This window comes from Aythya ferina (genome assembly GCF_964211825.1).
Source record: "Aythya ferina genome assembly, chromosome: 5".
Classification (NCBI taxonomy): Eukaryota; Metazoa; Chordata; class Aves; order Anseriformes; family Anatidae; genus Aythya; species Aythya ferina.
Window position 1 is genome coordinate 10,949,383 of NC_140301.1, and position 25,633 is coordinate 10,975,015.

The 25,633-nt window shown below is 37.2% G+C and overlaps 1 protein-coding gene across 5 annotated transcripts in view; it reads right to left on the reverse strand.

The window, feature by feature from the left end:
* Positions 1-25,633, reverse strand: part of NELL1 (neural EGFL like 1) — a 287,963-nt gene that overhangs the window by 211,982 nt on the left and 50,348 nt on the right. For all 5 annotated transcript variants that reach the window (XM_084520793.1, XM_084520792.1, XM_084520790.1 and 2 more), the window contains exons 5-10: positions 16,870-16,966; positions 10,784-10,856; positions 10,439-10,521; positions 5,057-5,191; positions 4,101-4,203; positions 1,702-1,775 (exon numbers count right to left, since the gene is read on the reverse strand). In XM_084520793.1, coding sequence (XP_084376919.1) covers positions 1,702-1,775; positions 4,101-4,203; positions 5,057-5,191; positions 10,439-10,521; positions 10,784-10,856; positions 16,870-16,966 — 565 coding nt within the window. The remainder of the gene's footprint in view (positions 1-1,701; positions 1,776-4,100; positions 4,204-5,056; positions 5,192-10,438; positions 10,522-10,783; positions 10,857-16,869; positions 16,967-25,633) is intronic.

The following is a 25,633-nucleotide window of genomic DNA, read 5'->3' on the forward strand; positions in this document are numbered from 1 at the left end:
CCTAATTGAGGTAGTAAATAAGCAGATGTTTCGCTTAAGGCTTTAAGAGGTCATGCTTAAGGCACACTGAGTGATCCTCCTGTCTACATATAGGTCCTGTTGTTGAGGCAAAGATAAGCACCGACGTAAATACTTTCCAAAGTCAGAATGACAAGATTTGCCAGTGAGGTTTGATGTCTTCTTGAAACACAGCTGTAGAAGTATCTTTTTTTTGAGGCTTAAGTCCATTTTTTCATGATATCCCATTAGCATATGTTTTTTCAAATACTTATCGATACTCTTCATTAAGATATAAATAATACAAACTGTAACATTACTGCAATTAGCAGTGCCATATGAACTTCCTTCAACAATAAGTAAAATGCAAAAGCTCTTTTCTTTATTATTTCTATCATCTCTAACATGAGAAATATTTTATGGTCAGTGTTCGCTTTTAATCTTCACAAATGTTTTATCATACTCATAACGATGAATGTAATGCTCTTACTGATAGCGTAGAGTTCCAGAACCATAATTTAGATCACTCTGTTTTCACTTTAATGTGAAAATTCTCCTGTTCTCTTCATCTTATTTCATACAGGCAGTTTCCCTCTCAAATAAACATTCTATGCCATATTATAAATATAACATGCACCTTAGTCTGTCTTCAAGGCAACGACCTTGCCCACGTATTTGTATATACAATGTTGAGCACCCCTACACAGCCAAACACTAACAGCAGCTAAGTAATTTCTCACAACAAGCTGCTTTCACAACATCTGCAACCAGTTATTGTCCATTTCCATTAGCGAACATAAAATTGCTACTCTGTACACTCAGCCACAAGCACAACAATAACCAGATCATTGTAATCTTTTCCAAATGTTTTTCATAATTGTTCTAGCATACTGATCTGTCAATAACATTTCCAAGCCTTCCCTTTATCACCTTCCCCCTCCACAAATTCAACAAGATGTAAAAAACAAAAATACTTGAAAATTACATGAGAGCACAAATGTATTTAAAATAGCTGTGCCTTTCTGAAGCTATAAATCATATTTCAGGCATAGACATACTCAAATTACAAGAAACACATGTCTCAGCAACGCAATGGGCCTTTTATCATCATCTACTACTACTCTCTTCTCCTAAGGCAAGTCTCGACAAAGACCGGTTTCTGCCACACTTACACACCACGTGCAGCACTTACATATTCACTAACACTCCCTATTATGAATGCTTTTGTCTAAATACTGACTGTAGTTGCAGAAGCATTACAAATTTGACAGAGACCCCAGTCCATTTCTTAGTAATTTTAGTAATTTACCTCAACTTGTAGTAAGGCCAGTTCAAGTAATACTAGGGAAAGCCTATCATAATTCAAACAATGAAAGCCAGGTTGCTACAAATTTTACAGAACACAGCTTAAGTTAGCAGCAGCCTCAAGACGCTTCTGCCTCTTTCTAGACCCCGTGAAAGCCAGAGATGAAAGAGAAAATATCCAAGTCATTGTGCATGTTGCTATTATCCTGCAAGAGGCATATTCTTGCCTTGTCTACATGTCTGTGGCTTTCAGTCACTTCAGGGTCACCTTTTCAAGACAATGGACATCACCTTTATGCGAAGAAAGACTAAAAAAATACACTAACTTACCATTGTCACTTTTGAACACCACACATGCATTTAAAATCAGAAAAAAAAAGTATACAAAATGAAACTTACTCGACATTCTCTGCAGCTCTTGGTTAATACTCGTTGACCTTCCGCTAGCACTTTGCCTCCATAGATACACTTTGCTGTGATTTAAGAGAAGGTGAGGGGTTAAAAATAAAGAAATAAACATGGTTTTTAAGTAGTAAACAAAAGCAAAGCATAACACAGAAGAACACAAGTACTCACAATCAAATATAGATAGCATTATCATAGCCAGTTTGATTCAAAAAAAAAAACCTTTAAAATGAGTACTCGATCAATCTTCATAATCTTTAAGACATAAGTGTGTTTCTAAGGACCTTTTGTTTAAATTTACACACTTAAAGCTGTTAAAAAAAAAAAAAAAAAAAGTTTACAAAAAAAACTCATTTAATTGTCCATAACACATTTTAAAATCAGACTTCTTTCTTTTGGTATCCCAGTTTTCTTGATTTTTCCAAGCTGCCCTAGTTTATATGCCTGAGTTGTCATCTCATTTATGAGAAAAACTTCTGATCAGGAAGCTTTGTTTCAATTAGGAATCCAATAAACTATTTTTGGAAGAAAATGAATTAGAGAAATGTATTTTTTTCTTTCTGTCTATTCTCCTGACACAACCACTTTTAAGAAAATCACAGACACACCAGAAAAGCAAATCGAGTTAATCCGCAACTCAGAAAAATGATGAGATTTTAAACAGAATTATAGCCTTTTGTCAGATAGTCATCTAAAGGCTAACACAAGATGGCAGGGATCAAAACAGAACCACCTCATTTTTAAAACCCTTAACATATCACACAGTAGAACTACTTTGTTCGTTAACCCACAGCTGAGACAGGAAACTCCAATAATCCAGACATTCAATAATCCCTAGAGACAGCAAATTACAACTGATGATTCTATCAGAGCTAAATAGGAAAAGCATGGAGAAATTAACACCTGTGGTGCAGCTCTTTGGAAACTCTCTGCAATTACTACTATATACCCAAAAGTGACTGACTGTGGCCCTACCGTATCATTCTGTCAAGGAGCTGGCATTTACAATCAATTTCAATCAACTTCCATACATCTCTTCCCAGTGACTGACATACTGAGTTCTTGTCAGAATAACAAGTCAAGTTTGTGCCAATCACTGACAAAAGGCAAGTCTGATTGTTCATCTTTCCATTACAAATACCAGGAACAGCTTATTCATGGGGATATACATTGAATCTACAATTTACTGCCTTGCAATTCTTTTACGTCCAATTTTGACTGTTGTTCCTACGCTCATTGTCAGCAAACGAGCGTCAAGAGAAGCATCCAGTACCTTAAATCCGTAAAGGAAATTTCTAGAGTCTGTGTTACAAATAAAAATATTTTGAGACAAAATATATATATATATATATATATATATGTATGTATGTATGTATGTATGTATATATATATCATTCAGGCAGGGCTGCTTTTCCACCTAAGTTCCCTGTCCATAAATGTCTTTTCATAAGCAGAATACTCATGACAAAATATAACAGAAATGAGATAGCACAAGTAAACAAGACCAAGTGCAAAATCACAGCTCGGAGACATTTGTGTTTGGGACTAATTAATTCCCTGACTGAAGAAAGCCAAAAGAAGTCTAGGCAAGTGTTATTCTTCTCCAAATAAATCTTCAAATAATTCAACATCCCTCTCCTATAACTATAGCAAATCTCATACGTGAAGTTTACTAGTCTCCAAGAAGAAAGTGGGGAAAAAAATGCCGCTACTTAAGGCAAGACTGGCATCAGTATTCAGCCAAAATTTCCATATATGAATTGTCTCTGTCCCTTATACTATCATTAAGGCATCAAGTATTAACTATTCCTTCCAGCAATGTTACTTTATGGCTTACGTTTCCAGAAGGCTGATAATAAAACTAATCACAAGATTTCTATCTTCTCATTATCTTATTTCAAAATGAGTTAAAGCAATCACTCTATGCCATGATGTTAACTCAAGGTCTGAAATTCTATCATGTTTATTTTAAACAACAATCTTCCAACCCGAAATAGACAAAAAGACAGATAACACCTGTTTATTACTAATCACTATGAAGAGGCTTAGACCAAAAGACTGCTGCTCCTCAGCATCAACAGGATGTATAAGCTGAAGCCAAGTCTGGTTTGTTTGTTTTTGTGGTTTTTCATTTCCAAAAACAAGTAAAAGAATACTTTTATACTGACAATGCACAGCAAGAGAATCTTAAGCATTTACAATGCTTATTCATTTTTCAGCAAGTATTTATTTTCTTCTTAAATTGCAAGTTTGCCACTGTGTTTCCTGTTATCAGAATTACCAGGACCTGTGAAAGTCTTTATAAAATATGCCTGTTTTCAGGACAAACTCAGATCTGCTTAACTGGGGGGGGGAGGAGAGAGAGGGGCTGGGGGTCTCTGTGATGTACTCACCCTTGCATATTTTACAGCACTGGCTTTCCACATGCACTGGGAGAGCATCAGGAGGACAATCGAGAGGGGGACAGGACATCCTTCGGCATTCTACAACTCCACTCTAGAAATGTTTTAAGACAAGATTCAGCTACGATTGTTGTAATTGGTGAGTATTTTGTACAAAACAGAGCATACAAAAAACTAAGTAAATGAAATTAGCGTTGTGAATTTGAGACCCATACTTGCGTAACAACTTTAATCATAACTACAAACTTGAACCAAAATGCATTTGAAGGTGAACCACCCCTATGTGTTGGTACTTTTTACTGGTTTTATCCCACTTTCCCTGAACAAAGAACATTAAATAGAGAACATAAGCCCATCTTTACAACAACGTAAACACTACACTCTGTAAGCTGTGCCAATCATCTTTGAGATTTTTAACAATCTGTTTTCTATTTTCTTGAGCAAATACAGACTCTCTTCAGATATTTATCAAATAATTTCAACGAGACAAGATTTACATACTAATACTCTTCTGTTCCTCCATTTTCATAGTGATAAACACTGAAAACAGAATCTGCAAGTTGTTACCATTCAAGATGCAACCAAGCACCTATGAATATTATTAAGATAATGCCTCCATTTTGGGGAAAAAAACTGCAGTGAAAACAATTCCAAACCAAATACAGACAACGCCCAATCTTGTTCTAAAACCGTGAAGTCCTCACAGATATAAATAGAACAAATAAGACAGCGCTGTCAAGGGAAAGCAGATTTTATTTATGAAGCTTCCACACAGGAAATGTCAATTTTTCATTTATTTATTTTTACCGTTTCCCTTTCTATTAGTAACACTGTCACTAGATACATACGAAAAACATACCAGTTCTTTAGAGTTCACATTATGTATTCAAGGACCATTTTCACATTTTAATTAGGTCCTTCTCCTTAAACTGTTTAAAATTTCTTACTTTGCATGTGCAATTCCTGCAGTGATCATCTTCAACCCAAGAGTCTTTGTCTCTATAGATCAATCCATTTACTTGACAAGTCTTCTCACAGTGACAGTCTTCCAATTGACTCAGTCTTGTTTCTGCATAATTTAGCTATAAATGAAAGTAACTTGATGAGATTTCTGCAATTTAAACAAGTTTTTTTTAAAAGCAAATATAAGAAAACATTACACTTATTTTTATCTGAACCAAGTTTAACTACCTTTGAAATGCTGAACTAGGATGTCAACGGGTATAAAATAACACTACTCCTCTGACTTTGACAGAGCTACCTGTGCAAACTAACAACAGCGTATGATTTATGCAAGCGTCTCTTGTATTTTAATGAACCCCACTAAGATCTCCTCAGGAAGGTCTAGGCACTACCGCTAAAAGCACACAAACTACAATTGTTTCTAAATCAAAATTCTTAATGGTCCATCACCCTGATTATGAGTCATAAAGCATAAAGACTGGCCAACTGACTTTTCCTAATTATTTCCACCTCTTCTTTGTCAAGCAACAGCCAGACTAATACTTTCTAGCTTTCACAAAGGTCTTAACCTTACAATCATAAGTAATATTTACAGCATTTTAATATAGTCCAGTATGAGTATTCCCAAGACTGAATCATGGAGAAAAGTCATGTTCCTGGAGTAAGCGCTAGTCTGATGACTTTCTCTTCATGTCCTTCGCTGTTCCCATTACCTCCTCAACTCCAGCTGCTAAAATGCATATAAAGAAGTTAAAACTGATGCACCTTTTCCATCTGCATGATAGCAATTGCTATATTTTCTGATGAGATACTACACAATAATAAGCAGGGAAAATGCTCATTCATGTAGAAGTAGAAAAGGCTTTTTGAACCACCCCACCATCACAGACCTACCTAGGGATGATCCTGAACTGGAATTCCTCCAAGTAAGAACACCCTTCCCACTATGCATACCTGGTATGCCTGTATACCTGCCATCATCTCAACCCTAACAGAATTCCAAGTGATTTTCTCATGTACAAAAAGAAGAAAAAAGTCTTAATCTTTAGAAGTAAATATGTGCATTCTTCAGGCTCCATAACTGCCATTGCTCTAAAAACTGCCCTAGTGCAGCTTTATGGGAGTTTCGCAAGGTTATTTTTAACATTGATATTTGTCTTATGTATATGAACCATCACACTAAAGCTACTGCAGAGAGGCTACCAAAATCTGGCACATGAACAAATTAATGCACACTTAATTCTGCTATAAATACAATGCCATTATTCTACATCATAGGTTGCTACATTTTAATAGTAGAAAATTTGAAAAAAAAAAATAAATGAATGCACGGTGCTCTATTTTTTACATAATGACATATACTGGATATTCACACATTTCCAGCCCCCAAAATTCCACCCACTTCTAATGTCTTTTTTCATACCTGCCAGTAAAAGAGCAAAATATTTAGGGGAAGAAAAAGCAGAGAAATACTCAGCAAGTTGCTGTGGGTTTCTTTTATTTTTTTATTTTTTTTTTTCCTCTGCAGTCCTCACGAGGGAAAGCTCTGAATAACAGTTCTTTATTTAAGTTGTTATTCTCAGATAATATTCATCTACCCCAAACTCATCATGATCTAGTGATTTCAAAACTGCTTTTCACATTTTAGAGGCAAAACCATTGTCTTACTGAACTGCTTGTATTCAGCAAAACCTCTCTTCAGGTCATTATGTTTAGTCATTATATTTACAGCATATAAAACATTCAGATTTGTTAAAAGGGTGTTTGCTTTGTTGTATGCTTCTCCTTCATTCATGTATGTTGTGTTTTTTTTTTTTTTTAAACAAATGAATTAAAAAAGAACATTCCCATACAAGCGGTCTATACACATTTTTTAAATAGCGGTTTCTTGGAATACCCATTTTTGACAATAGTAAGTACTATCATCCTTTATAAATTAATCCAGGAAAATTATAAAATATGAGAGAATATTTTCCATTTATTAGCTTTTCATATCATTTCAATTATCTTGCTGAATAAGTTTTATCTATTTCAATATCATTTACATACTATTCCGAGAAGCATCTTTAAACACACTAGATCAATTAAATATAATCTGCTATACTAGAGCAACTAAAAACATCCTGTTAATTGACAATTTTCTATTGAAATCAATAAAACAATTAATTCTTTAAAATTAGCTGATATATTTTCTCCAGTGTTGCCAAATGCACACAACTAGATTTGTTAAACTTTTAAAATGTTGCTAGAAAATCCTGAATCTTCTACTATTCTTTAGCATATGAACAGAAATACACTAATGAGGGAGAAGCAGCCTCTACCATACCAAATATTTTCCGTATACTAACCAATATCTAAGTTCTTAACATTCAGGAATATTATTTGTTATTCACATAGCTTATTTGCCTTGCTTCTCCTCTGCCCATAAAAATAACCAAAAGATGACAGATTTCTGTTTAAAACGTATTGTTTCCGGCAAAATCAATAACAAGCGTATCCAAAACAAACAAAGAACTATCAAGCTTTACAAGGAAAACTGTTCATGGAAGTATCTGTGGTTATATCAATCCATGTTATAAACAATCCAGGTAAACTATTCCATCAATGAACTCAAGAGCTTGATTTTCTCAGTTTTAAATCAAACTCTACTTCAGCCTTTCTGACCTAAGTGAAGGAAGAAGTTGCTGGAAAGTTTTTGTGCTGGATGTCTTCAGATCCTCTCTCCAGCCCCAACAACCATCCCATCTGCATAAAAGCACACCATAGTGTGGGCCATAATTTAACAAAAATACATTGTATTCCACTGAAATAAATGCAAGAGATGCCCACGTTGAATTCCGTAGAGTGTTAAAAGTTGTATGAACTATTTTACCCACCATATTTAAAGAGGAACCAACAATATTCCAGCATGGAGGTTAAAAATGCTAAAATATAACACAATCCATTCCCACCTGCAGCAAATTAACATTGCAGCTGGATTCCTAACACACTGAGCTACGGTGTTTCTCTATGTAAGGGCAGAAGATTAAATCAATTATACTTATTTACTGGAAAGACTCAGGCTTCATTCAAATGACATCAAAAAATCGCACAGGCTTAAAAAGCTATGTCTTTACAAAATGTTGGTGGGAAGAGGATACAACAATGGTTAGCTGGTTACAGGTCATCATCAGATACCCCTGTACACAGCACTCCATGACATCTTGCTGTAGACAGTACTCTGCTAGGCCCCTTTCATAGTCCCCATGTCCCATGCTGAGCCAACAAGATACTGGGGCCCTGAGCTATAGCTCGAGAGAGAGTACTTCCTTCTCCTGTGTACAGCATAACTTGTAGTGCTACCAAAATTGGTTGGCCCTAAAGCCACTAGGTCTAATGCTTTCTTCCCAGGAAAGCCCTGGACTGAGTCTTCATTGTTTTACATTATATAAGCTGCACGTAAACATTCATCGCAAACAACATTCACTGGATTATTCAGTGCTGTAATACATCTGTAACCAAGCACAGATTGAGGGAGAAACCGAAACCCTAGACAGAGCTGAGGCTAAAAGCTACAGCTGGACTTGAAATATTGCCTGCTTTTCCAAAGCATGTTCATTCTCTGCATCTCTCGGTGCAGGGCCAGGAACCAAGCATCACTGCTCACGCGGGTTGCTTGCCTCACTGCAAGCCGGTCCCTGACCACATGCCCTGTCAAATGGGAACTCTACAGGCCACTCTACAGCTCTTCTAAATGCTGCTCTTTGCATGCCATACATCAATCACCCCATATAATATACTTGCATCTACATTAGAATCACTTGTGGCTATTGACCCCAGGACTAAAAAGACAGATCCAATCCTTAATGCTTCTCTCAAGCCCCTCTATTTATTTCGCATTTGTCTACCGAATTAACTTCCTTTCCTTCTGCATGCATTTTTCCTGATCAGTATTTCTGTACCCACTGCAACAAAACAGTCAGGGCACTACCATAACAGAAAGGGAACATGCAATGAAGAATTATCCCAGCACCACTTTCTGGAAGTAGAGAGTCTCTGCAGTACAAATGCCGTGTTATTTGCTTCCCCTTGTAAAGCACTAGCAAGCAAAAATATAATTAACAGCAGAGAAAGCAAGTTACTCAGTACAGTGCATAATTGGAACTTGCTCATGCCACCAGCAGGGCACAAAATAATTGCCTCTGTTTCACAGTATAAGCAACAAACTGAACTAAAAGCTTCATATTTCTTATTCAGAGTCAGCCTGGCCAAAGCACATCAGTTGGGTAAGTGGATTGTCAGTATAATGCGGACACTCTCTTAAAAAAAGTTTCCCCTTCCCTGTTAGGAGGAAAAAGAGCACTTAGAGGCAGCACAATAACAAGTATCCCACATATATTGCTTTTTGGCTAGTAGGACTACTACGTAAATCCCATTTTTGAAACACCTTTTCTGTAACAACATTGAGCTTAAAGGTACCAGAGGTTGGTTTTTGTTGCAGTTAAATCTACAAGTAATTAGCACATAAATGCTGTTTCAGATGAGACAATTAATTGCCTTTTACCACAGAACAGACGGTTCACCAACATTAACCTAAAGAAGTGTTCACAGACCCTTTCATACAACTCGGGCTCAGTCACTTCTAAAACACAGACTCCTACCCTGGAACTTGACTGCAGGACTTAGCTGAAGCGCCTTGCCTAAGGCAGAGGTTGACTGCATAGTGTAGGAGCACAGCCTAAGGAAAATCCCCAAAATCCCAAGCAAAAATCTCTCTATCTTCCCATTCATCATGTTCAAAACCCAAACCAGAAGGGGAAAACAAGGAAAACAAAAACACCAAACCACGTAACATAGAGATTGGTTAACTTCTACACTGTAAAAGCCATTGATCAAAGGTGATGTCGAGTTCAACACAGCCTGCAGCTTCACAGGCATTTCCATTTTGGGGCCTCATTCAGTTCCCAAGGAGATACTACGCAGTTCTGAAGATTTCACAGGACTTCCCACAGGCAAAATCACACCCTCTGACAGCGTCACACAGTGAGGAAATTGTTGAGGGATTTCACTCCTTTGTTTCTGCATTTATCCCTCAGCATGGAAGGGAAATCACACTAAGGCTTCTTACAGAAATCAGACCTTGGGCATTTTGTCATTATCTACCAAATAGGGAGGCAGCCAATAGAAGTTGTATGAGACACGACATCCGTGACACTATCTCCTTAAACCCACTGCATATAAGACTACTGGCAGAGGAAAAAAAAAAAAAAAAAAAAAAAAGGAAAAAAAAGGCTGTACCTTGAAAGTAATTGCAAGAGGAATAAATATTTTTACGTAAGTCTTAACCCAAAAGAAAACAGAATTGACAAAGTAGCTTAGGTACCTACTTTAGCAGTCATTTTTGCCAGGAGTTCTTGCAAATCCATGATTCCTTGCACCAGACTTAAGAAATCACTGCAGGTTGGGCATGCTCAAAAGAGGAAGTTGAAGAGAAAAGGAAAGGAAGAGAGAGAAAGACAGAATAACCCGTAAATAAATCAAGTCTGTCATACAGCTGAAATGTCAAATGCTGGTTATCTGAATATTAAATTCAATCTGTTTACACAGAATTTTTGCCTTCTGGAAGTCAGCACATGCAAAAATGGCAAGCCTGAAAATATTATTTTTAAAATAAAGAAATAATTCACATTAAAAAATCTTAAATTGATATAATAATAATAACTGCTACTTACTGCGATTCAGGTTAGGACACTGCATTATATATCCATTAGGTATAAAGACAACTTTCACATCTTGAATCACACCCTTTGTAAAAGAAGAGATAACTGGTAATACATAACACAAACATTCACTTTGATCTGTACAAGCTATTGCACAAGTCATTTATTGAGCAGGTACAAAGTACCCACTTCAGTGGGTACCAGCTCAGTTTTCTCATGAGGGGAATAACTGAAGATAGACAAAATATAACAACACCTCCCTATCTTTGTGCGCATTTGGATGTTAATTTTCATAACATGCTCGCTCTTTTTTTTTTTTTTGGTTCTGTGTTTTGCAACCAACATAAGCTGCTTAAATGTTTCAAAACGGGATGTAACCAGTGAAAAAAGCTGTGAATTAATATCCATTATTCAAGCCCATGAGAGAGACACGCACAAAACCACAGCAACACTCTTCACTGATTTAGCTGGACAGGACTGTGAAATCTAGCATTATAAGAAGAAAACTATCTACTGCAAGAGGTAAGGAAAGGTCTGTACTTTGACTGTTTGGTTTGGTGTAGCCTGCTAGCTTTTATCTGAACAGGCAGTTCATGTAATTGCACCATCAGTTGGATTAAATCCTCTCTCTAACTCAGGCAGATGGAAAGATCCCCTGTGCAGAGCTGGCAGAAATCAGGCTCTGAGGTCAGAAGCAGGTTGTGCAGGTCATGTGAGGCCCAGAGACCAAACCAAGCAGGACATGAGAGAAGAAGGACCAAAAGGTCCAGTACCAGCTGTGTCTTTCATTATCCCCAAGTTGCAAGGATGTCCCTGACGTAAGCAGCAGACAGAAAGGGCTGCCGGCCATCCCTGCACACCTCGCTCCCAAGGAACCCTAGATTTGTCAGTCAGTGGAAAGCCCAGAAAATGTTGGGGCTCACATACACTCAGTGCAAAGCTCTTGCTCCATCTTTTACTGCGTAACATGCTTACTCTGTAACATCCACTAACTTTAATGATGTCATAGTCATTAATTAGGAGGGGCAGGGAAAACCAAGGGTCTTCGTCTTCAAGTGTTGCTATTTGCATTTCCCTGACCAGACAGAGTGACACAGTTCCATCTCCTCCCAAACACAGAAGAATTTGATCAATTTCCTTTCAAATTAAAGATGGCAGCAGTTATTACCTAATTAAATTAGTGATTTGTAAGCCTATGTTTTAGTTTTCAGTTAAATTGCAATAAAGTAAATTTTGCAGACTGAGGACAGTCACTTGCTCAAAATGTTCATCTCAATCCATAAATAAAATATAGGCTTTAGATAGTGCTTGAAGCCTTGCAAATGCAGTAACGTTTCACATTTACATATTCACTTTCTAAAACAACAGAAGGTAATCAGCAGCACTGTTTCCTGCCTACTGTTTTATGATGAAATATTAACTGAAAATATTAAGACATAATCAGATCACACTGTCTTTTTTACATAAGTGTATACATTTATTAACATTTTCATCTATGAGAGCAATGAAACCACCATAATAATGAGAAGTAATACTGTCACTGGAAAAGAAACATTCTGAAAGCTATTTTAAACGTTTTCTGCTAGTAGTCATCAGTGAGAAATTAGAAGCCAAGGAACAAAAGCATATTTCAATGCTTAAGTCTCTCTAGTGAAAAGCTTAAACAAGAATAAACAAGTTTACAGTGTTTCACTGTACCATATCATACAGCTAACGAGACATCACCCAGAGAGAAGGGATGTTTTCCTCTTTTTCTTTTTTTTTTTTCTCCTGAAGTGCACATGGAACTTCAATTATGTTTATTGCATCAGAGCCCCGCTGCTCTACTGTTATTTGGATAGACTTGCATTTAAATACAAATAAAAGGGGAGGGGGGAGGAAACATTTTTTGCTAAAACTTTTAAGTTGTCTTCTGTGAGCTTTAGCAGTCCCAACACTAAAACCTGAAGAGGAAACAACTTTTTTTTTCTTCCCCCTTTTTCTGGCTACATGAAACATGTTAATGTGGGAAACTGTTTGAACTTCAATTCACCGGTATAGGTGTCTTCTATAAACCCTCTGAAACAAACAGAATTAATATGATCAAATACAGAGGTGAACTTCAAAGAGCCCAGATTTCCTTGAAGTATTTTATTAATAGAAAGACTTCATTATAGACAAATGCTTATTACGGCCACAATTATTGCAACACGTATGAACCAACTTGAACTATTCCTCCTTCACCATTTAATCCAGGTTTCTGAGAGCTTTCTACAATCATAGCCAGAAGGGGAATAAGCACGCACATTTCCCTGGGGGCAAGCAGTTTGGCACAAGGCAGAGTTTTTTAGTCTGCATTGTATGAAAGACATGACAACTTGGCCTTGACAGGGAGATGTCAGTGGTCAAAATCTTGTTGTTTTATTTTTGTTTGTTTGCTTTTCTTTTCCCAAGCAGACATCACCACTTATCCATTTAAGCATTTGGCAAATTACAACCAAAGCCTCAGGATGCACTAGCTTGAAGATCCTTCATCTGTGCACCAGTTCTAACACTAAATTCAGGCCTGCAGCAGTAAGCACCAAGCCCATCCCATGAGGATGTACAAATACAAAAGCCCTTTTTACTGAGCTTCTCGAGTCTCTATTAATTAGAGGACTTCTCCCTCTTTCTGTGAGAAGGCCCATGTATTCCACAAGCAAGCTCTCCATTTCTGCATTTTGATTTCTTCCACCACCTTTCACCCTCTTTGAAGCCTGCGTCTGCTCCAAAGGTGATGCGTGCCTTGCAGCTGTGTCAGTTGCATTGGCCAGAGCTAGTAAATGGCTCTGCAGAGATGCCCCAGCACATGTTCCCAGAGCCTTCCTCTGGGCAATGCTACACCAACCCCACCAGGCCGCCATCACACCAGCGTTATGCTCCTCTACACAGGGCAGCTGTGCCCCATGCCAGGCAGTTGAACAGTCACGCTTGGCACTGCATTTATGTCACCTTGGTCTGTATGACACCAAGACTGAAATGGCCACAGAGGCCCAAAATGTACATCTGATGCTGTGCAGTGAGAATGCCAACCACCAGCTGTGCAGTCCCCAGATGGAGCAGCAGGACTGTAAGATCAATGGAGCCTTCTAGAGCAGATATGAATACTGCCATCTTTCGACATGAATCACCCGGACAGCAAGGTGCTGACAAGCTTATTTCTGCTGCAGATCGTTGGAGGGAGCCTTAGGGGAAAGGGTTCTCCTCAACAATACAATGAATTTTGCAAATTCTGATACCGACAGTCATCAGATCTATCCTAGACTGAGATCATCCTGGCTATCTGGTATCACCATCTTCCTTCTATCGTTTGCATTTACTTTGGTTTCCCAATCTCATTAAAACAGTGTTCTTCAGCACTAAAAGATAGCTTGTTTTTGGGTCACACAAAGAAACCTGAAGGGTTGGTGGGTAATTTTCAGAAGTAATTCATGAGATTCCCTTCAAAGCAAACACACAAAGCTACCTTAAGTCTGCTCTATGCTTGCTCCCCTCGCTGATCTGCTACAACTATTCAGTTTTGTCTGAATTCCAAGTATTTGGTCATAGAAAGTAGGCTACATAGCAAGAGATATTAGTTGTAACACGAGAGATCTCAGATCCCTTGATTACTCCATAGGCACTTCACTCCCCAGCAAGCTTACCTGTGGAATTAACTCTGTAAGTAAGGATATGCAACAAAAGCATAAATAAGAAAAATGACAGCAAGTGGCCACCGTCACTTAAAAATATGATATCGTCCCCTTCTTCTTCTGATATATTAAAGAATTATCATTTAAATTTCACATCAGAATATGGCCCAGAAAGGGCCCTTATAATGTTTATTTATGGAGTGGAAGAAGGACAGGCACAACAATTAACTAACTAGCGACCACTAAAATAAGAATATTTTCGGAACAGCAAAGACGATGATCAGAACAATATTCACTGCTTTTTTATATATACATTATCATGAATCTAACATACATACAAAAATGCTAATTCTTTTTTAATGCTCTTATTTCCCTGCAGATCTCTGTTTACATTAAGGAAAATAGATCTATTTATTTATACGCTGAAATGGTGAAACAAATTGCTTTAAGAAAGAATGGGAGATCCTGCTGAGCATGTAAGTACATGGAAAGAGATGTGTACTCTTCCTAAACTGGCCAAATCCCAAGTTTTTGTAATGTATAACATAAAAAAGTAAGATTTCTGAAACGCTCCTGCAGAATTAAAAAAATGCAACCAATTATATTTCTGCCCTGAAGAAAGTTAGTAAAATATTCAAGCATGCATAAAGCAAAGTAAGGCACTTGTCGGCTTTCATTACGATCAATAAAATCTGTCAGCTCATTAGCATATCATTAGCTACCCTGCTGTTCCCAAAGTGTTAATGCGTAGAAATATTAATTTACCAACATATAATATCTCAGAGTTCTGAGGCACTGACTGCCTGCATAAAATAAGAATTTAAGATGGGCGAATCTAATACAACTTCTTTCTTTCCTATGTAGCTATAAACATATGTTTACCATCTGTGGAATTATGGGAAGCAGCTGAGGTAAAAAAACAACAGCTGTAGAATAAAATAATACTATCAATTTCACTTCACAGTGACAGCTCAGCTGCCAGAAGATGAAATGAACTCCGGGTTCACAGCAACTCTTGGACCATAGTTTGAGTCAAAAGGAAAGTTAGATTTAACTTCTTTTTCTCAATTAAAATTGTTAGTTATTGCAACAATCTACCCTAATTTATTTTAGCATAAAATATTTTCCCTAGCTTTTTAAAAATTAGGGACTTTAAGGTGAGGTCCTCAGAAAACTAGCAACTTGTAGAAGCATCTTACGAACTGACTGTTTTGAAGGGAAACAGAGTGGGTGGTAAATCACCTTGGCAACAAATCCATGCCAATATCGAGGATACACACACTGGCTTATCACTACACTGTAGTCTCTTTTATTGATATAAACACCATGGGGCTTGTTAACCAAAACCTTAAGAACTATCGGCAGCTTTTCTGTAAATTACTTATAAAGCTGAAGTTTTAATTTTTATAGGGGATGGATGTTTTTTGTTTGTTGGTTGGTTCTGCAATTCAGCTTCAACCATATCAACATACAGACTCACCAGGGGGCAAAACCAATGGAAGAAAACACACAGGTGAGGACTTTTCAAGTCTTAGGTCATTTCTCTTTCCTTTGCAATTTTTAATTCTCATGCCCTTACCGGCCTACTCAATAATGGTATCTTGGGGAGCCTCATTAATGGCAAAAAAGACAGGCTTTCCTACTAGAAGGTAGGAGCAACCCGCATGCTACCAGCAAGTCAGCCTTTCAAACAGCATGGGCTATTTGGAAGGAACAGAAGCTCCCAAGGACAAAGCAGCTTATCAACAAAACCCAATGACCCATTACCAATTCACTGCTGAGAAATACAGTGACATCCTTATCTGAGGGAAATACAGAGAAATGAACTGTTTGCAAAGTACAGTGGACTCGAGAAACAGAAAATCTACTGTTTTACAGCAAGGCACACGCGCTGCATACAACAGCTAGCATATGCCAAAGCCTGAAGGACCACAGGCTAGAAGACCTCCTCTACTCTGGAAGGCAATGCTGACAGATGCAACAAGAAAAAGCCACCTGCAGCAAACAGCATCAGGGCGTGGGTATTATGCAAACAAAATCAAGGAGTGACTGGCCTCCAAGAGCAGTTAAAGACACTACTGTTCAGCCAGAAGACTGTGGCTCAGCTGTTGCTTTGGCAAGTTTTCAAGTTGAAATCCGAGAATTGACTCCAATGCTGTCTCATTATGTCCACAGAAGAGGCATGGAGGTGCGCCACAGTTGGTTGAAACCCAAAGTAAGGAACCCAAACAAAAACCTAAATATTGGGCACTACAGTCAGTAACTATAGTATTCTACCTTGCAAGAACAGATCCTTTTCTCTAAGTGTTGCACATGCCTCAAATCCCAGGCCCATAGTTTACGCTGAAATTCATACAAATCAGACTTCAGGAGTGTAAGACAACTAATCAGGACTATTTGGCCACCTACTTACTAATTTCCTTCATGGGCTATTTCATATCTGCTTACCTTAAAGAAACCATGCTTCCTGTTTCTCTGTCCGAGCCATAAATTGCTTTCAGGTGTCAAATTTGTTTCTGGAGGATCAATGATACGTTCATAAATCCTGTAGAGGGAATATAGTGCCATTACTCAAATCATATTTTTCCTCTTAAAAGTTGCTAGTCCAAGTCATTTATAAACAAAACATGCAAAGCAGAACAAAACAAAAACACCTTTGTTAAACATTTTATGTTTATCATCGGTATTTTTGAAGGCATATTATAGCTCTAAAAGCACCAATGAAACAGGAAAACAAAAACTGTTAAAACCACTTGATGTGTCAAAACACATGAAGACTGAAGAAAGTTGCAATTTCCCTTGTCCAACTGTGCAGCACTACACTGAAGAAACACAATGTCAGAACCCACCCTGCTAGGGAAAACAATAAAATGAAGAACCATCCTATCTTCAGAGCCTCCTTCAAATTCAACTACCAGTTATGGGGAAAAAAAAAAAAAAAAAGCAGTCTCAAATGAGATACAACCAGAGAAACAACACCGTGGGATTTTCATACTGTTCAGAATCTTGAATAGGCTCCACAAAGACAGTTTATTCCACCTCCTACTCCCACAGCCTTTTCGGCTCTGCATCTCTTATCTATCCCTGTTGCTTGGGCCTTTCACTGTATGCACTTCTTCCCTTTTGGCTTCTGCTGAATTCATTTGGCCTGGGTGTTCCACATGTGTGCTTCTACCCTTGCACATCCAGCTTGCCCATGTCACTGGCACAGGTCTGATACAGACCAGGACCTCTTTGTCTGTGTTCAGTACCTAGTCTTACAGAGATATTTTATCAGTTGTTTTTCAAGGATCTACAAATAATAGCAATAATAAATGACAAATAACATCAGGTCCATAAGCAAGCTTTATATACTGCATAAACTTGCATGTGAATGCAGTAATATCCACCAAAAATTTCTAAAATTAATTCATAATGAACAGCTCTAACATTTCTTTTTTTAAATTCAAAAACTAAATGTCTGCAGTTGTTAAAAGGTTTTGCTTTTTTAATTGCTTATTTTTAAGAAAGCAGTAATGAAGTTTACGTGATACCTTATTCAGGAACTCAGGCTACTACACCGACGATACCATCATTTTAGATCATAAAAAATTTAAGACCAAAGTAGTCACGGACCCTGGCTTCTCATATTGCCATCTTCCACAGGTGAGACTCATGAACCTACTGCTCCATAATAAAGCCAGAACTTTTAATAAGGATTACTGAGAAGATGATGAAATATGTTTCTATTACTGTCCAGCTCAAAGGGATTACATGTTGCTCTGTAGTTACACCAGCATGACAGCCAGCAGAAAAGACTCTTAACATGCCAAGTGCTGTGAAGTATTGATGTGTTTAGAGTGGGAATTTTTTTCCTCTTTCTTTAAAGCTTTAAAATGAACATGAAAAATGAACACACACACAAAAATAAGTCATTCAACATAACTCATTGCACAGTTATCTTCCCATTTACACTCCAAGCATTTCTAGATTAGGTCCACCTAGCATAATCAATTTTTGTATTGTAAGTTGCCATGCCATTGGAAAACTTACAGGTTTGCAGAGGCCTGAAATGTCCTCCAAGTATTAAGAACTTCAAGTTCTTACAGAGTTAACTACAAAGAATCACATATTCCCCCCCCCAGCTCACTTTTTCTAATCCAGAAAAGAAGGTCATCAGTTGCCAAAACTAAATGGAAGCAATCTTAAAAACGAACAAACAAAAAAAAACTTCATTTCCTTTTTTAAAAAAAAAAAACACAAACCACAAACGATTAAGTAAAAATTCCAGTTTTAAAATGTTAGCACAGTAGTAAATAGACTTCTAGTAGTTATCATTTTATTGTTCAAATGTATTATAATCAGCCCTAATTAATCACTTTTCATCAGCATGATACATTCAAAGCTCCTGAACATTTCTTCTTCTACTAGTTAATTACTTACTGTCTATAAAAATGACCATGCTGAGCTGTTTTACCTGTTAAAATTGCAAAACAAGATGGCATTCTTTTAAACCATGTTTTGAGAATTATAGGAATCTCACATGCAGTATCTCTATCAATATTTTAAAGTGTAAGCAGAACCTTTTTGCCACACCTCATGCAAAATTAAACATCTACTCAAATGCAAAACTGCTGTAAAATGCTGAACAAGGAACAAAGAATCAAGGTACGCAAGAAATCCAATCAATGAATTACACTACCCACATTAGGAATTTCTCTTCAGATATGTAGCATGTCTTCAATCGTGACTTAGATTAATAATGTCCTCACTGAAAAACATCTGATCTAAACAAGTAAATAAATGCATGACTAGTCAGTATTCCATCAAGAACTCCACTTCTGGCAAAACCTCAATGCTTAAAAAAAAAAAAAAAGCAACAAAACAGGTTCAAGAACACTACTTATTGAAGAATATTTTATTTACCCCAAGTTAAAGGTTACAGAGGAACTCTACAATACCTGCCTGCTGCAGTTATAAATAATATAATAATAAATATATATATATATATATATATATATATATATCTTCTCCATGGATCTGCTGAATAAGTAACAGGTTGACGATGCAAGCAAAGTAGATCAGTACTTACCTTTCTACATAAAAGGATGTTTTGGACCATGCTACTGGGTTCATGAACGATGTGAACTTTATTACTGTATGATGTTAAACATCAGCAAAAGGGCCCCAGTAAGTAGGCACATAGCTATCACTGTAATACTCTCTACATTCTTGGCAAATGAAAAGGTCAAATAGTGCATGTGAATTCATAACAGTGAATAAAAAACTGTAGCAGACTACCAAAGACACGGCGCACGATATACTACTTCACTAATGAATTAAAAATTAATAACAATAATAATAATAGAAAAAACTGCAACTCCTGACAAAAAGGTAGAGTGATTAAGAAATAATAAATAAATCCAGGGGACTTTCCCAGCAAGGCTAGAAGCAGCTACTCAAATGCAAAACTGCCACAGATGAGAAAAACTGGAACCAAAAAAAAGCAGCTTTTCAATCAGTATGAGCCAAGAAACACGTCAAGTTTACAAATTCACAATCAGTAGACTTCATAGAGGTAAAAATAAATGTTTTTAAACATCAGTGAACAAGGCAGCACCAGCTCCAGGCACTGGCAACTGAGACCAATGGGACTCATGGGTGTGCAGCTGAAGCCAAGCCAGGAGCTGGGCACGTCTCCTGGCTGCCAGGGTTTTGTTTAAAATCACAGGAACAGAAGTGGTGCACCATTCCTAAAGCAGGTTTTTGAGAAGGGGAGAGACTATGTGGCTATTGAAGACCCCTGTCCGCAGGAAAAGATTAAGGTGTTACTCGTGTAAGTTGTGGGGAACAGGGTTTCACCCAGGCATTTAGATTATCCACGGACAAACACCACTCAGAAATCTATCACAACCTAGTGATCGTTCAGGTTATTTTCAGACAGTTTCTACACTATGAAAAACCTATGGAGCACAAACATTTTGTAATCTATCTCAAAGCATAATGACAAAAGTAACTATCTAAAGATCAAATTCTATTATAATTATTGTTTGTTAAATGGGGAAAAAAAAGACTTTGCTCCACTCCCCTTTCCTGCATTGATTTTCTTGTGCAAGAAAAAAGTGTTTTTCAGGCTGAACAGAAACAAATGGATTTTTTGTTTTGTATTTTTCTTTTGTTTGTCTGTTTGTTTTTACAGCTCCATTAAGCTTTCACCTCATTCTCATTTCCTTACTTGATTTTCTGAGTAGAAGAGCATCACTATTGCTCAGCTTGGCCAATACTTAGCATTTGGCATAAAAGCAGCTGAACTGTACCTACTACACTTCCAATTTATTAAGTACTGGTCTAGAGCTCCTGGGATATCAGTTTCCAATACTCATTTGGGCTTTGATACTCACATGGAGAAATATGCAATACGCTTCACAAAAACTGTAGTGTTTTTTTTTTAGAAAAAGAATTCCAGGGAACTGTGCTCTCTAAAGTTACTGCACACTGAACAGCCCTCCAGCATCAGGAGACCCAGGTCTCTAGGTTAATAGAAGCTCGAGACTTTCAGATTTATGACTACTGCCTTCACTTCCCAAGAGAAATTTTGCTTTGTCCCTACTTTATGCCAACATATTTCAAAGGAGCTAAACCACAGACACAGAAGAATACAAATGTAAACCATTCCTTTCTTGAAATGCTCATGCTCAGTATATATTTACTAACCACTGACCCTCTTAGCTAAACATAATAAGAAAAAAAAACTAATTGACGAAGACCCCTGATATCTTTGTGGTCTTCTGTTGTTGTTTTTTGTTTGTTTGTTTTGCTTTTTGTTTAATTTATATATCTACTCTATCTGCAGTTTGATTTATGAAGTACTCTTATGGAATCCTCAGAAACACGTTTTTCAAAGACGCATTCCTAAGAGCCATCTGTGACATAATGAATACAGCGATACAGAAAGAATATCTGGAAAAGAATCAGTGGGTTCCTGAAGGGAAGCATATCTAAAATATCTGCATGTAAATAAATACGCAGACACAAACCTTTCTCCCTCTCTAAAAATCAAGCGAGGAGATAGTTACCTTCCGTTCAATTTAAAATTATTCTTATATTTGCAATGTTCCATTAGAATAGGGGAACTCTGTTACCAGCATTCTACATGTGTGCAGACTGACAGACAGAAAGACCAACTGATTATCCAAGATCACAAAGACTGAGTCAGAGAGGGACAATGCCCAAGATCTAGGACATTTCACAGAGCATCTCACATACTAGGCCATGTTTCTTCTGGGGAAAAAGGAAAAAAAAAAAAAAAAAAAAAGAGTTTTCTCATGTATTAAAGTAGGTTTCTTACATGCAATTTTAACAAGTGAAAGTTCACACTTGGGTGAGCCTGTCCACTTTTGAGGTGGAATAGCTCTACTGTATACATATAATATTTGCCAAGCCAGAAGCATTTTAGAAATGGCTGAAATATTTAGTAGAACAAGAAAATAAACTTTGTGTCTGTCTGCATTAGAATGCATAAATCAACATAGGCTGATCTAGAAACGCAACCGCTGAACATAAAATAGACTCTAATTTCAACATTTGCTTGCGAACTAGCTGCACAAATCATGGAATTTCCAAATTCTTTCAGGTCTGAAGTACCAGTAGGTTGCTCAAATACAAATATGCATTATCCAATTTGCAGGCTAGATTCAAGCCCAAGAGATGTCTTCTATTAGGGGTATCGTTAAGAAACTAATAGTTGCAGTCTAATGTTGCTGTGACTGAGGCATGGCAGGAACCTCATTTCCCAGCCTCTGGTCTCTACTAATCAAAGAACAGGCTTATATATTTGATTTACTCACATAAAGCTATCAATATTTATGTAGCAATCAGGTGTTGAATTCATCACACCCCATTTTAGATGCTGCAGAAGTTTACACCTGCAGTGTAGCTCGTCCTCTAGACTCACTTTCATTAATGAAGAGACATAACTGTTTCTAGGGTATGATTCATCTTACTGTACATTAATCAGCCTCTGCAAGCCTCTGCGACTGCACAGGAGCACATTCTGACATCAGGGTGAGTCACTGAAGCACATTTTTGCAATTCAGAACCTGATCCTCAAATCTGACATTCCCTCACCCTAGATATATATATAAACCCCAGAGGGTAGGGGTAAGTCACATACAACAACGCACTGTTATAGCGCTCTAAACTTTTTCAATTTAATAAACAGAAATAAGTTGGGAGATGGGGAGGTTCTCCCATGTTTTGCACTAGTTTTTTTTTCCTCCAGAGGTAATTCACAGAGATGCGGACCACCTTGATCCTTGCTATGATCTCCATCTGAGGTTGCAAAAATTTCGTACATGTGACAGAGCAAGTGACATACCTCCTAACACAGCCCATTGCATGAAATAACCAGCCACTTCTAAAACTTTGTCCAACATGTTTCCTGGATCCCATGTGCATGGAGAAACTGATGATACATCAGTACCTAGCTTTAACAGACAACACTGGTGTTAGTCTAAGACTCAAAAAGAAATATGAGGATATCAGATATTTTCATTTTATTTTCTATATATTTCCCAGTGAAAATGTGTCAACAACAACATGACTTTTTTTTAATAGTGTTTACAGACAGGATGCACTATTTGACATGTATTCAGCTCTAGAGCAACTTCAACTAAATTATTCATTCACTTTCCAGCATTCTATTTCAGAAAAATAATTTTCCTGAGGGAAATTTTGATTTTTCATGCTATCTCTTCTGTCATAAGATAGGAGTTCAAAACACTTAATAGGGAAAAGCAATTTAGATTAAAATATCAGGTTTTGAGGGAAGCCTTTTGTTATTAAATTTTGAACATACTGTAGTAACTGCAAACTAGTTAATCAAAAGTTACTTTTCAGCTCTGGTAGAAAAAAAATAGCTGTCCTGTAACAGCATAAGTGAGGTAAAAAACTCAAGAGCTTATGCACAGTTTTTGATTTCTTCTAAATTCTATGGCACCCAAACGATTTCACTGATTTTCCATATAGGAAATCGCTGAGGTAAGTGAATGCACGTCTCAGTTTTATTATTTTGACTATGAAATCTAAATTCAAAAACAAAAATGTATGTAATTAAACCTCTATAAGCAACCTCTTTTTTCATTCAAGAGATGCAAATTAACTTTTAAGATCCTCCAGCAACAGGAGGAAATGAAACAAATGAAAAGAAAGATGGTGAGAAACACACATTTTGCTGTCAGGTTTGGGGCAGTCCTTCTCCACACGATCTCCACAGGTAGATGTTATCTGTCTACATGAAGCTTTCTTCTAAAATAAACAATTAAATAAAATAGGCTTTGCAGTTTTCTATGAAACTATCAATGATTTTTCACATTAAACTAATATGGATCACTGTTACTGATTCCAGGTAGAGGAGTGGACCCATTAAGTTATATTGGCTACATGAAGGACAGAAAAGGTCTTCCTCAGAACACTCAGTAAGGTATCATACATCTAAAAATCCTGAGGTGAATTCAGACATCTTTACAAACGAGGTCGGTATTATTAACTTCAATTTGAAGACAGGAAAAAAGATACAATTAGTTCTTGATGGTAATAGTCTTCAGAGTGCCTCAGTACCAGGTTAACGGCCTGCCTACAAGGCTATGGTGTTTGCCTGTCTTCATATAACGAACAAGCACTCCTGAAATTATGAGAACATATGTGAAAATAAGTGAAATCAAACATAGTAAGGCAAAAATATGCCAATGCCTACAACATATAAGGAAACGGATCCTACACTGAGATGGCAAGTAGCTCCTTTTTCCAGGAAGTTAACTCTAGTCAGAAATAGTAACCTGGCCATTGGATTAGGATTTTCAAGAGTTTGGGGGAAAAAAAAAATAGGACAAACTATGAGGTCAACTGTGTCTTACATATAAAGTATTCAGAACACTTTGCACTATCCTTCCCCACCCCGCTCCCCTCGCCCCCCCAAATAAAAATACTGGGTTCTTAGTATAAAACCCGTTAACATGATACCCAGATGGTTATTGCACATTTCAGATTTGGCACCCTTTTTCTGTCTTTCCTTGAAGTCCATCTTGACCTGTTACACCCGAGGCCAAAACCTTGGTTTTGCCCATAAAATTTGCACATAATTTGCAGGTAGCAGAAGCGTAAGAGAAATGCAGTTGTCTCTGTTTCTGGTGAAGATGCTAACTTTACCATATCCAACCTGCTTGGCCACAGCAGAGCATAAGGTAGTGTTTGGGTCCAAAGAAAAATAAATACTTCGAGTGCTGAAGGAGATGTCATCTCCATGCACAGACTTCTCTTCAAAAAAAAAAAACCAAGACCCACCACTCACAAATTCATATGAATTCAGTTACTTACCTTTAAACATCTCAGTTGAGAGTCAAGGGATGCACAGCTCTCCCCTCTCAAATAAATATCAAATAAATAAACACCATCTCTCAAATAAATATCCAACTTACCAAAGATATTTTGGCAGTCTTTTTACCCACTTGTGAGCAACTATCGCTATTTGAGTACCAGAGCATAAAACATGTACCAAGAGGGGTTTATATGATGTGCACAAACATCCACAACACACAAGGAGACACCTGTACTTATAATAATTAGAAGACAAACTCATAGGGTCACTAAAAGACACCTTATAACATCGGCAAGCTTTGAATCAGCTTCTAAACCACAACACTGATTAAAGCAGACTGTTAACAAGAAGGCCAAAAGCACAGCACTCTCACTTGTTACCCTACTAAACATTGTACTAAAAGCTCATACACATCCCAGCTGCCAAGTATCAGTAACAGAAGACCAAGCACTTAAAAAAAGATTCTGGAAAGAGGAAGAAGTGAATTCAATCAGTTCTTCCAAGTGAGGATATTAAGAAAAGCTCTTCTCCCCACAAATTTAAGAAAAAGCTCTTAAAGTGAGATACATACAAGATTAAAAAAACCTACACTGAAGTATCTATAAAACAAGTAGTAAATAATTAAGCCTATCTGGTATCAGAAAGCAATAGGGTAGAAACATTCATCATCATAATGGCACAAAGCAACACTGGTACTTCAGACCTCACAGCAAAATTAACCCATGTATACAATTCTACCAGAACAAAGAGGTGAAATCATGGTTACAGGGCTTATTTCATCTCCATTCTGTCATGGAAAAGTTAAGATTACTGTTGGTGTTTTTCATAAAACATTTGTTAAGTGAGAACTAGCAGTGC